This window comes from Amblyomma mixtum, chromosome 1 (assembly GCF_055824585.1).
Source record: "Amblyomma mixtum isolate Tamu chromosome 1, ASM5582458v1, whole genome shotgun sequence".
In the NCBI taxonomy this organism is placed as follows: Eukaryota; Metazoa; Arthropoda; class Arachnida; order Ixodida; family Ixodidae; genus Amblyomma; species Amblyomma mixtum.
In genome coordinates this window covers 235,328,260-235,341,614 of record NC_143012.1, presented here as the reverse complement: position 1 = coordinate 235,341,614, position 13,355 = coordinate 235,328,260, and the positions used below count along the sequence as shown (strand labels likewise).

General features: G+C 48.3%; 1 protein-coding gene across 4 annotated transcripts in view; it reads left to right on the top strand.

Annotated features, from left to right (window-relative positions):
• LOC149371177 (uncharacterized) overlaps positions 1-13,355 on the top strand; it is a 165,752-nt gene that overhangs the window by 107,153 nt on the left and 45,244 nt on the right. The window contains exon 3 of one of the 4 annotated variants that reach the window (XM_089564812.1): positions 8,837-11,198. The exons of the other annotated variants lie outside the window; for them this stretch is intronic. Coding sequence (XP_089420938.1) covers positions 8,837-8,839 — 3 coding nt within the window. The 3' untranslated portion in view covers positions 8,840-11,198. Of the gene's footprint in view, positions 1-8,836; positions 11,199-13,355 lie in introns of those variants that run through there. 4 annotated transcript variants of the gene reach the window in all.

Genomic DNA, 13,355 nt, shown 5'->3' with positions numbered 1-13,355 from the left:
AATCATGATGGTAACAGGTAGGCTTTGTAAATGGTCTTCTAATAATCCATTTAAAATGCTTGATGGTAAATGCTTTGCATTCTTCGGGAAAATGTCATCATAGACAATTTTCACGGAAGGCCCACTGTTTTGTGTCGGAAGTATGTCAGACAGGAGTACATTTAACGGGTGAAGTAAATTTTCTACCAGTACTACCTGCGGGGTATGAAATCGAGGCCAGTGGATTCCAAAAAAGAAGGTCGGCTGGCAACAAAGCACAGACGAGGAACGGTGGAAACTTGAGTCATATATCGTGAGGTACGTCTGAACAGTGAGAAACTTAAATCTAGATACTAAAGGTGGAATTCGTGCTTCAAGGTAAAGCACGTGGTTAGCTACAAATATAGGGAGGCCAAGGCACAACCGAAGAGCTTCCCGCTCTAAAAGAACGAGCGGGCGAATTTTGTAAGCAGCTGAACCAGAAAACACCACTGTTCCAACTTCTAACATTGGTCGGACGTACATAACATAAATCATTAAAAGCGCATCTCTCCGCATTCCAGACCGGGGATTACTTAATCTACGCAACATGCCCACAGCACGAGTGCCTTTCGCTGCAACATGATCAATGTGAGAGCGCCATGTGAGCTTGTCGTCATAAATGACACCAAGATATTTTAAAGACTGAACTTGGGGAATAATTTGTCGCTGGCAAGTTAGAGACAGAACAACAGTATCTTGGAGAGGGAAAACAAGGATAGCACATTTGTTAACATTTAAGGTGAGTCGTAGGCCACACAACGAACTTTCAAGCAAGTTCAGGTACGATTGCAGACGCACGTAAAGAGACTGAATGTCAGGAGCAGCCGAGAAAAATGCATTGTCGTCCGCATAGACGTACGTGCGAATTTGGTGATGGCTGGGAATAGGGCTCAGTAGAATGTTAAAGAGTATAGGTGAAAGGATTGCCCCCTGAGGAACACCTCTAGTTTGTTTATACCTTCCAGAGTTGACACCATGGAGTTAACAATAAAACTGCCTGTTATCTAGGAACGCTCCTATCGAAGCAATTAAGTACTGTGGACACTGCAAAGTTTGCAGTCTTTGCAATAATATGGTGCGTTCCACACTGTCGTAACCAAAGCAGCATGCATTTTTTGACGCCGCGCAAGGAGAATTCGACTCTCGAGGTCAACATGTGCATTCCATATGGAACATTTTCGACGGAATTCGATTTGACAGTGACTGAGGAGGAGGAAGAACATTTATGTCCGCCGAATATGGCGCGGCAGCCACCTCCGGGTCCGCACGCAGGCGTCCGGGGAAGCAGTCTGTCGCACCGCGGCCGGAGGACATCCGAGAGGTCTTCAGCCTCGGCCGCCAGGCGGACGGCGAAGCGCTGAGTTTTGTCGTCGGAGCTTCTCAGCGTGGTCTCTCATTCATCGCTAGTTTTAATCGCGTTGCGCCCTGGGGCACGAACGCATCTCCAAATTATGTGATCTAATGCTGCCACGTGGCCGCAAAATTTACAAATTTCGGTTTCTGCACTGTCCCTCTTCCGCCCTCTGGCACCCGTCCAACTCCTCCACAGGGGTGAGAAGAAATTTCGAGCTTGGAGTCTTCTCCAGTCGTACGACTCCTTTTTACTCGGGGATCTATCCGGTGGCGGATATATCCTCCGGTCTTTCTTCAGATTTTCCGTTACATCCCTAAGCGTACCAATACTTTCTTTGCTTTTAGATGATGATGTGGAGGCGTCCGCAGCACCCCGAGGTAGCTAGGAGCGGGCGAGCATGTGGGCAGCCTCGCTGCCGGCGAGACCGGCGTGTGCTGGGGTCCAGATTATAGTCACGCTTTCGGCGAGAGACGACTCGTTCAGAATTTTGCCAGCACGATTGCTGACTCTACCCTTGCTAAAATTCCTAACCGCCGCTTTGCTATCGCTGACGACGTGTTTCACGCCTGGTCTTGCAATGGCAATGGCTATTGCAATCTCCTCCGCCTCTACCGGCGGTAGATCTCGGTTTCTTTTGATTCCTATGGCGATCCCAGTGTCTAATAGGGCGACTGAGGTGCCATCGGCCGTACCATGCTGAATACGCCGGTTCTCGTCCGGCAGTGAGTGAGGATATTCACACGGTCCACAAACTCTGGAACACGTAGGAGCAATACCCTTTCAATTAATTTAACCACATTGGATGCCAATGAAGTAGGTCTAATATTTTCCAGAGAATAGCCGCCGCCATTATTTGTAAAGGAATCACTTTGGCGAGTTTCCATTCAGGGGGAATCCAAGCATGCTTGATGGAATTATTTACAAGCTGTAATAAAGAGTTAGGGCACTCCTCAAAGAGGATCTTTATAATTTTTGACGTTACCCTATCAGGTCCAGGAGCAGCGGATGGTAACCTCATCACTATAGGGGAAAGTTCTGATAGGGTAACCTGGGGGTCATGCTTAATCTGATCCACTGACGCTACAAACACGGAGCGCAAAGGAAGTACAGACGAGAAACGCTTCTCTAATCCTTTGGCAATGGTTTCAACGGTTTCGATTGCTTCCTGCGGAGTCAGGACACATGAGAGAAAATTACCTGGAGCCGGTATTTTTTCCGCGAGTTTAAAAACCTGAAAAGGGCACGTCGGTTTCCCGATTTCGTTAGGAAATCGAAATGCCCAGATTCATGATCGTCTTTCACTCGTGAAATCGTGCCTTTAAGAGTGGCTGCAAAAAACTTATAATCACGCCAATTTTTCGGGCACTGATTGTGGAGGAGCTTCTTCCATGCAGCCTTTCTGCGTCTGTAGTCCCGTGAACAATCTGCATTCTACCACCTAGCTGAACTGGTCCCTTTTGATGCACGCACCAGGAATTCAGACTTTTTACGGTATTCCTCAATAGCCAAGCAAATGTCTTTCGAATTATGTTCGTCGTCAGAACTAATCGTTGATGCAAGAGTAGAGCGCAAAGTAAACTGAAGCTGGTTATAATTAATACATGACCTCAACTATGAAGACGCTGGAGTTAAGCGGCAATTAACCTCAAAAACAATAGGTATGTGATCACTAGATGTACCACAATCAACTGTCGACCAATTCAGAACAGGAACACAAGGGGTGGAGAAAGTTAAATCTAATACAGATACGGTTTGAGCACGAAGAAAGGGGGCCAAACCCGAATTCATGCACGTAAGGTTGTTATCTGTAACCCAATCCCAAAGGTGTTTGCCGTAGGGGTCTGTTTTATATCCCCACGATATATGGCGCGAATTCAAGTCGCCTGCCAACAGAACTCACTTCTGGCAATTGACTAGTAGAAGATCAAGAGGCCTGGTATCCTGCACACCACATGGGAAACAAACGTTCACCAATGAGAAGGGAGAGCACCCTGCAATTACAATGTCTAAAGCCATCATCTGACATTCTAGAGAAGAGAACTGAAAAACAACTTCAGCCCTGTGAAAATTTTGAAGAAACCAGAATGAGCAACCCCCCTCCCATGCCCAGCTTTGCGGGACATGTACTACTTGCGCCACCTGTCGGCAGCTGCGGCGACACGGCGCGTAACTGAATGGGAAGGGGTACAAAAAAAAATTGTAAAACCTGAACAAAAGCACCTACAAAAATGACCCGGGGATTTGTATAATATAGACTTAGCTGAGGAATGTGCCGAAGTTTCAGCTCTGTGCTATTAATACACGAGCGGCCCTGCGCGTTTGAATATTATACCATGCTGCCTATCGGATGGGGCCAAATTTTGCCCATTTTTCAGACTTTAAAACTGTATAGCGCCGTAACACAGATAGATATCGAAAATGACCCCTGGTTTTGGGTACTCTAACATATGCTGTTTAAAATGGTGTGTGTCGATCTGTCATACCTTTGATCCAGGAGATTCCCGAGGCCTTTTTGTCTGAAGCCTGGTATTGCCTAACATATGAAAGATGGCGCCTGGTAGCTAGTTACGCTGCAGAAATGGTTGAAAGTGATGAATTTCCGTCCATTTTGATGATTATCTTTTTGTCAAGAAACTTATGCCTTGTAGAAAAGAACACATGCGAGAGTTCGAACCTAGTGTATGAACCGGTGTTTTAAACAAAGAAAGTTATTAGGATGAAAATTAACGTAGCAACAAAAAGTACCCGTGGGTGTTCGTAATGTTTGTAGTGGAGCAACTTCGCGAATTGTCAGCCCTGTGCTATTATTCAAAATGTTTATTTGCGTCTGTGATCATGGTAGAATAGGATATGAGAGCTAGCTCATTTTAATTTGGCTATTCTTTTACTTTGGAAGAGCATAGCGGCAGCCAGGCGGCCGGCATCAAAAAGTATTGTCGGATGGAAATGTTTAAGTTTATTCTCTTAATGATGATGTCAGAAGTTTGACGGAGCTTTACTCTGAGACGTTCTGTACCTGTTCAGCTTATTACATGTCGTCGGAAATAATACAGAATTATGTCTAGAAGCAGATGGCGTCTGATTAGAAGGTCAACTGTCGCTTCCATCTGTGATGCTTTCAAATTAGTGATTTGTCGCGCTGTCGGAATAAGGTGACTGGGGTTTGGACTTGGGGTTTTAACCAGTGTTCAGAGCCTTTTTTTTGTCAACCGATTTTAATAAAGAGTTTTCGTTTCAAGACCTCGAAAATATATTAGTGTCAATGAACAATTTCACGCATTATAACCATTCGTACATTTAAAAAAAACAGCTATAGGCGACTTCTTTTTGGTGTTATTTCATTCAAACTTCTTTCATATGCATGCATGACGTATAGCCAGGATCCTATCTGTGGGGTATCACTGCAGAAATGAGGCTGCGCTTTTGAGTCACCGAAGTTCCCTTATACCACGAGATATCACCAACTTTGTTTAATTGTTGCGAAGAAAGTGGTGAACTTAATTTTGTCGGCTTCCGTCCTACGGAAAAGCGCTCTTATATGGGCCTCGGCAAGAAACCAGTTTATAAATGGCACATATAACTGGTAAGTATAGCGGCTGAAGCATATTGCTACGCTGCCTGTCGGGAGATTGCATACAGTCGGATACAGCTCAAGAATTCAGTGGCAAATGCCAGACAAAGCAGACACTCCAGCGAATGGCAGCGGTCCATTGTCATGGTGCCGCGCTTAATCCCACCGCACCTCCAACAGTTACATTGCAGGGGGCGGGAAGGTGCAAAAGGCTTAACCGCGGATTAACAGGATTAGCCGCGAAGTCATGTCAATCGGTTGATGCCATTGGCTTGAGGGCCTCCTTTGAGGAGCGTTTGCATCTGTACTCTTGAAGCTGTGCAGTAATCATTAAAAAAAAATTATTTTATATTACCAGTGTAGGACATTAGTTGCGTTATCGCTCACAGCTTTCTTTTACGATTCATCTTTCTGCTCAAAATGCAATGAAACCGAATAAAAAATTGATCGCGAAAAGCCAGGTCAGAGGATGTCGAAGGGGAAGAAAAGGAACAACTAAACAGTCCTGCCCAAGCCAATACAAATACTATGTTAAGAATCTTAAAAGAATGAAAGCTGGGAACATATGCTAGGATGGGCAATAAAGAAAGGGAACTCTCCTGGTCAAAGAGCATGACGTCAAAGGAACAATACCCTGTGGGAAAAATCACGCACTTTTGCTTCTAAACTGGTTTTGTATGTGTCGATCATTTTCCCGGCGCCTTTCTTCTCCTGATTAGAGACGCCTTGGAATGACGAGGGTATGAGTAGCACCTGGTGCCCCTCCCGGTCTGAAGCCCCATGATTTGCCCGCCGCACCACAGACACGTGCGCCGATGACGTATGCCGGGAGAGGTCTCTTGGAAGTGGACGTTTCCTTTTGGGTTCCTACCTCAGCAGTTATGGAAATGCGCAACACACAGAGGTGAATTCGGATGCGCGTGAGGAATGAATGGACAAGTGTTGGGAATTCTACGGCACAATTGTTACGTGGTGCGGGGACAACCGGTTGCGTGAGGGAAGGGAAGGGGCTTTTGAAGAAGCGTGGCGACGCCTTGTGTTGTTGTGAGTCATACCATGCACTCACTTGCACTCACTCTATTTTGTTTCCGCGATTCGCTCCGCGCAGCATGAGGCAGGTCTTGGAATTTCGTCCAGTGTTTGTGTTCTGGGTAAGATAAGAAGTGGATTGCCACAGTGTAAAGCCCCAACTCCAAACGACACTTCCTGGGCGTACACGCTCAGCGTTGGCGCTCTTGGCGTACGCCGGAACCGGTATGAGCATGCGCAATGCAGGAGACGCCAGCGAACCATGGCGAGGCGCCGATATCTGTCCGTGCTAGATATCGGCGCCAGCGCAAGGGCGCTGGCGCACGCGTCGGGAGCGGGGTACGGTTGACAACAATCGGAGGACCGCGGGGCTCTCGGGACTTCTTTTTTCATGGCTTCGTGTTCCCCGAACTTTTCTTCGCGGTTTAATTCGTCCTGTCAGCGCCCCCTAACCCCTTTTCTTCTCGGCTTGAAATTCTTTCCCTCGACGACACATCCTGGGCGTACGCGCTCAGCGTCGGCGCTCTTGGCGTACGCTGGAACGGGCGTCGAAAAGGGGCATGCATCTCCATGTCCCTGATGCTGGCTCGTTCCCCCTCTCGAGTCTAGGTAAAGAATTTCAAGCCTTGAAGAAAATGGGATGGAGAGTGCTGAAAGGACCCATTAAACTGCGAAGAAAAGTTCGGGGAACCCGAAAGAAGCTCGAGTCATGAAAAAAAAGTCACCGAGACTCCCGCGGTCCTCCGAGTTTTGCAAACCGGACCCGGCTTCCGACGCGTACGCGAGCGCCCGTGCGCTGATATCTAGCACGGACAGACATCGGCGCCTCGCCGAGGTTCGCCAAGAGAGAAGACGCTGGGCTCGTACGCCCAGGAAGGGCCCTTGGAGTTGGCACTTAAAACTTGGACTGAAATTTTGGTCGTGTTCTCAGGGTACCTTTGTGGTCGTTGCAATCTGGATGACCGGTAGCTCCGTGCGCTCCCTCAAGAAGTTCCTGCGTTGATTCTATTTTTCTGCTTTTCGTTTCACCAGTGCAGGTCGTCAGGCACTTCCCACAAAGGATTTCGTTCATTAGGCCTTCATCTCTTTCTTTTTGGTGGAACGAGGAATATTTATCTTATGAAAAAGGTGCACACAAATAAAACTAGTACAATGCGTAGCCGAGTGCGCCATTGGAGAGACAGTTAATGGATAACAATTCTCGCGTCTTGAAGAGCAAACCATGTGCCCGTAGACATTTCTCCGCAAATTAGGGGTATAACTAAAAAAAACATGAAATACAAACACACAAAAAATTAGGGGCACCTAAGCAATTCTTATGATGTGTGGCTGCGAGAGGACTGCTTTTCGCTGAGTTGTTGCTGGGAACTTGGGGGCTGAACGTTCCTTCGCTGCAGCAGCTCGCTTCGCACGTTTCCCTGCGTTGTGTTGGCCGCGTATTTCATTGGCAGAGGTCTGCCGCCTCTGGCCACGCTTTCCTGTCTCGCCTGTCGATGTAGACGCGAGCGATACATAGTGGACGGTGAAGGCTCCATAGCACTGCAACCTCATTCACCTAAAGCTTAAGGTCGGCCGCGGCGGGAACTTCCCTTTTTTGTAGTATCTAGCCGCGTTTACATGAATACCACAGTGGCGAATCGTATTTCCTAGCGTATCTCGCGGAGGCGACACGCCATTTTTTACATGTACGACAGCAAGTCAGGCGGTACAGTGACATCTCGCCCAGTGCCTGCGGGAGAGGGGCCAGCTGCTCCCATCTTGCGCCTGGTCTGCTTTGTTACACGAGTGAGGGCTATTGTATAACGACCCCAGGAATGCGGTGGGGCGCCCCTAAACCTGTTTCCATTCATCACGGAAGTCGTCTTGCCCTTCTCGGAAGGGGAGGGTGGCACTGATGATGATGACGTCGCTCGCGTGCGGGGTCTCTGCCACGCGTGCCTTCTGGTCTAGGTAATTCTGGCCTGCCACGGCTTTCTGGTTACGTCGGGGTTTTCGTATAACGAGCCGAGTGCCTTGTCGCACAGGCAGGTTTAGTGACACTTTCGCGAAATGCACTTCTCTTGAACGAATGACACTTTCGGTGCGCGCTGTCACACGGCAAATAGGGGTGTCATTTGGAAATGATGGCAGTGGCGAGGGATGTTGCAGCACCTTTGAGAAATTCTTTTCTTTTTCGCGCAAATACCTACAAAAGACAATTTTTTTCGCAAATGTAGTTACTTCGAGTCAATTTTCAGAATTACTTCCACATCTGAAAAAATGTTAACGACAAAAAGCATCACGATCCGTGACAAGTAATACCCCTGCTACACGGGAGTTTCGAACGCCTTCCAACTGAGTGTCATTCGACTCGACTGCCGCATTGTGCTGCTAGACAAATTTTTAATAGCATTCAGCTGATATACATTCCAGTCAACGGATAAAAAAAAGACAAAAAAATTCACTGAACGAATAAAAGTTGCAAAAGCATACACAATTGCAGTCGAGTGACGCTAGAGAGAACAATCGTAATTACCATTCACTCGCCCTATATAAACAACTTCAGTGCTTATACAATTAAAACGGCTAAATAAAGCGTGGTCACAAGGAGAAAGGACTTACGGAAAGGGAAGTACGTTGAGAACAAAAAGAAAGCAGTAACAGGCCGAAAAAAACAAGTAGTTTCAACAAAACTTGGGTTGGGCCTAGTTGGTACATGATTTTGTGAAGGTATAGGATGCGCAATCAAAGGACGAACCACGAAGAAAGACACAGGGACACACACAAGCGCTTGTGTGTGTCCCTGTGTCTTTCTTCGTGGTTCGTCCTTTGATTGCGCATCCTATACCTTCACAACAAGTAGTTTAATTGCGGCTTTCCAGTGACGAAGCCAAAGACAATCATTCGGAGATGTAACATTTTCATGTGTGTTCGCTTTTTTTTTTCCTTCTCTTTTAGCAAATATTTTTGTGTAGATGCTAAATGAGTGCTTGAAGACCATAGTACATGACTGAATAGTTGCCGCATAAGCGCAAAATTTACCCATGAATGCACCGATGAGGACGACTGCACTCCAGTACTCTTGTTTACATCGCTGTGTACAAACTGCTGTAGTGCTCATGGTTAAAGAATGCAGCGCGAAAAGACAAGGATAAACGAAGAAGTGGACAGGACTGGCGCTGTCCACAGCGCCAGTCCTGCACACTTCTTCGTTTGTCCTGACAGCGCCAGTCCTGTCCACTTCTTCGTTTGTCCTTGTCTTTTGCGCTGCATTCTTTAACCATGATCACTGACCAACAAGCCCAGACAGCCACTTTAGTTGATAGTGCTCGTTTGCATGACACAATACTGGAGGTACGTATTAGTTATCTTAATTAATCTCATTTTTGTAACGGTGGTACCCTTGCTTATTTACAAAGTGCGACAACATTGTAGGAAACGCCGATGCGACTGCGCGCCAAGGAAACACTTGGTAGCCTGGTTGCTGACATCGCGTAGGTCCGGCGCTTGTCGGTAATCGTCCTTGCTTTCTCCGATGAGACAAATACCTCATTTTGGATCAGTTTACGCAGAAGCACATTCGGTGACCGTTCGCATACATTGAAACGGCGTTATTTGTCATCCACAAGGGACGGCAGCGACTGTTGCTGCTGCCCAAAACATTGAGCGGCAGTCTAAGTCCCACCGGCGCTTCAGTGCGTGCGCGTCCTGTAATGTAAGCGACAGCCGATTTGAGGTCACCTTTAGCAAAACTACACGCGCTGTACATTTGGGTTCGCTGAAACTTGAGAATTCGCTCTCCCCAATCACCGAAATTGCGTACACACACCCTGTGGACTCATTAGGCCTAAATGGGTCGCCGTCGTCTGCAAAGTGAGAGTAGCTGTTCAAGTGTGCGCATTATTTGCGCAAGCTTTCATTAAAAGGCGCGATCAAGAAAATAAGATGGAGATTTTTAATTCTCAGAACAAATTTTTGAATGCCGCAGAACTGCTGTTGAGGCTACAAGCTCGCCTTGTCGGACGATGTGGAGTGAGCCCACCAAACTCACTACGAGGAAAGTGCGTTCTGCAGCGAGTGTCACTAAAGCTCATCGCGTGACAGTGCTCAAATGACACTTTAAGCAAATGTCACTTGTTGAAAGTGAAGTGAAGTATAGTGCTCTCGCATTAAAAACTGTTCCAATCCGTGCTACACCTGTACTACAACATTGCAGTAATGTATGCGTAGTGTGTCGTGTTTTGTAGCAATGTATAGATATCGAGCGTTGTCACTACACACTCTTTTATGAATTTGTCTCGTTGCGCTTGCATTTCGTGCTGTCGCCCAGGACGCCTTCCGCGTGAGGGAAACTTCAAGAGAAACCTCATTTAGTGTTCTGGCTTCTTTGGCCAAGTGTCCAAGGGCTTGTGGTGATGGCTTGGCTAAACTACATGCTGGAAACGCTACTGCATGAAATGAACGTCGCTTCCCAGCTCTCGGTCGCTGTTTGCGAAGGTGATCTCGGCGCCTCTTCACCGCGACAGACGCCCCGGCCTGCTGTCGTTTTGTCGTGGCGCTTGCCGAGCCAGGCGAAAGTGCGTCTCTTCGGGCTACTCCTTCCTCCTCTGTTCCCATTCATGTCGCCAACTCCGCTTTACTGTAGAGCCTAGGTCATTCATTTAGTGTGTATGTCTCTTGGCTCCGTTTCTAGTCTTTTCGTGTTCCTTTTCTGCCACGAGAGAGAGAGAGAAACAACTTTATTGCCATAGATTGGCGGGATTTAGGGCAGGTGGGCTTGGTGTGGCCCCCAGGTGGGGGCGACTTCCTGGGCCCACGAAATGAGTGCCAGTTGGATGCTCTTGTCTTGCCTTCTGAGGAGTTGGTTCCATCCGTCTTCGGAGGGAGCTGGCAGTAAGGTTCGAGGGGGCGGATTTCCCGCGCAACCCCAGAGGATGTAAGCCTGGGTGGCGATTTCTCCCTGATAACAATTTTGGCAGACGGGGTCGTATTCCCCGTCTGTGATGAGTGAAAGTCTAGAATGGCTAAGGATGGAGTGTGTCTACAACCTGCGGAGCAAGGTGGCTTGCGCTCGATTCAAGCCGGGGTGTGGAGGCGGGAACTGGCGTCTCATCTCTCTGTAGAGGTTGGTAATTTCGGCAAAGGTCTGGGGAGCCTCGGCAAGAGCGCCTGGGTCCGTGGGGCCGGCCGCCCGGTTGGTTAGTCCTCGGGCTAGTCGATCGACCCCTTCGTTTCCAGAGTTTCCCGCGTGGGCGGGTACCCAGACCAGGTTGATCTTATGGTCGGGAGTGCAGCCGCGAAGGATGCGTGCAGCGGGGTGGCAGATAAAACCTGCCGAGTAATTTTGTATCGCTCTTTTGGAGTCGCTGAGGACTGTGCGCATACGTGGGTCAGCGATGGCGAGCGCGATGGCGGTTTCTTCTGCCGCTGTCGGAGAGTGAGCTACTACTGTGGCGGCGGTGACGATAGTAGATTGTGGCGTGGTTGCACAAGCCACGTATGTGTTTGCACTTTGCCGTGCAGCATCTACGTATATTGCGTGTTCGTCGGCAAGGTATGTGGCATCTAGTGCTTGGGCTTTCAGCTGACGGCGCGTATCATGGCGGCCAGGTAGCATGTTTTTGGGGATTGGTTTTATAACTAGGCGGCTATAGACCCCTATCGGAATGGGCGTCGTGGGGTGGACGTCGCCTATGGGGTTGATGTTGAGACGGTCAAGTATGAGCCGCCCGTGTTTAGTGCGTGAGAGGCGGTGGATTTGGGCGGTCTTGTGTGCCTCTATGAGTTCTGTGAGCGTGTTGTAGATGCCGAGTTGGAGGAGGTGCTGTGTGCTGGCGTACTGAGGTAGCCCCAGTGCCGCTTTGTACGCTGAACGTATAAAGCTGTTCACAGCTTCCTCGTCCTTCCGGCGGAGGTGATAGTAGGGGTAGGAGTAGACTATCCTGCTAATGAGGAAAGCTTGCGTGAGCCGACAGAGGTCATCCTCCTTCATACCTCTCCGGCGGGTGCTGATGCGGCGGATAAGGCCATTGACCTGACTGGCTGTGGTGCGGAGGCGCTGAATGGCCTCCGAGTTTTGCGTGTTGTTCTGTATTAACATACCCAGAACGCGGATGGTGCGGACCGGAGGTATGGGATGGGTGTCGACTTGAAGCACAATAGGTTCTTGCGGGTCGGGTACGAGCAGGCGAGCTCGTCTGTCCCTGATGACTAGTAATTCGGACTTCGTGGAGGAGCATGTGAGCCCGTTCGCCTGTACAAAGGAGTGTACTTTATTGATTGCTGTTTGGAAGGAGTTTTGGATTTCCCCGTCAGAGCCAGAGTTGGTCCACAGGGTAATGTCATCGGCATATATTGAGTGTTTAATGTGAGGTATCTCTTCCAGGAGCGGAGGGAGGCCTCTCATTGTAGTGTTGAAAAGGAACGGAGATAGGACTGCTCCTTGTGGTGTTCCTCGGGTGCCTAGTGTGACGAAGGAGGACTGCTCCTTGTGGTGTTCCTCGGGTGCCTAGTGTGACGAAGGAGTCGCTTCCCGCCACTCAGCGTAGAGCGCTAATGACTCCTAGAGACTTGCACTGGTGACTTATCGTGATGTTCGAGCTGTTTACAAAGCCACACACTTTTATGGTTGCTCACTTAAAGAAGGTTAGAAACACGATGAAAGTTAAAATTATTCCAGATGTACTTTTTTGTTTTTCGGGTGACTTCTTGCGTCAAGTCGAAGGTGTAGCCTCGAAATGCATGCCTGTATAAATACACGCTTGAACAATACACTCATGGCCACAAGTGAACAGCATCGAACAAAAACAAAATATATCACCTTATCGCATAGCCGGAGTCTAGGAAACGATTTCCTCGTTTTCCTTCACTCTGATTTCTGTTACTATAATTTTACTTGGTCGATGAGGCAGACAGCGTGCTCACTTATTCCTGAGTAACTGTCACCATAAAGAAGACTAACAATATTTTTGATTCTTGATTTTGCGATTATGGTTGTTTTCTCTAAATTCAGCGCATCTTTCCAGTGCTATATTTGCTCAGTCGGCCACATGACACGGCACAGATATCCAGACGCACGCTACGTGTGCTTTCGGTGCTCCAGCTTGCGTTCGTGCGGGCGTGCGTGTAGCATACCGCGTGTGTAGCGAAAAATACGGCGCCGGAGAGACACGGCACACAGTGTATCACTCCGTCTCTACCTCCTGGAGGCACCTTTTGGAAACCTTACAACTCGTCAAAAAGAATCTCAGAAAGCATTCTCGCCCCTTCAAGCGATTCAACAAGCCTGTCAACCATCTTGCCTTTTCCGTCCCCTCTTTCTTTTCCCACTAGGCGCCTTTCTGAGTATCCGATTACTCAGTATGCGTTCGTCAGACACAGAGAAGGCTTCACGCCACATTG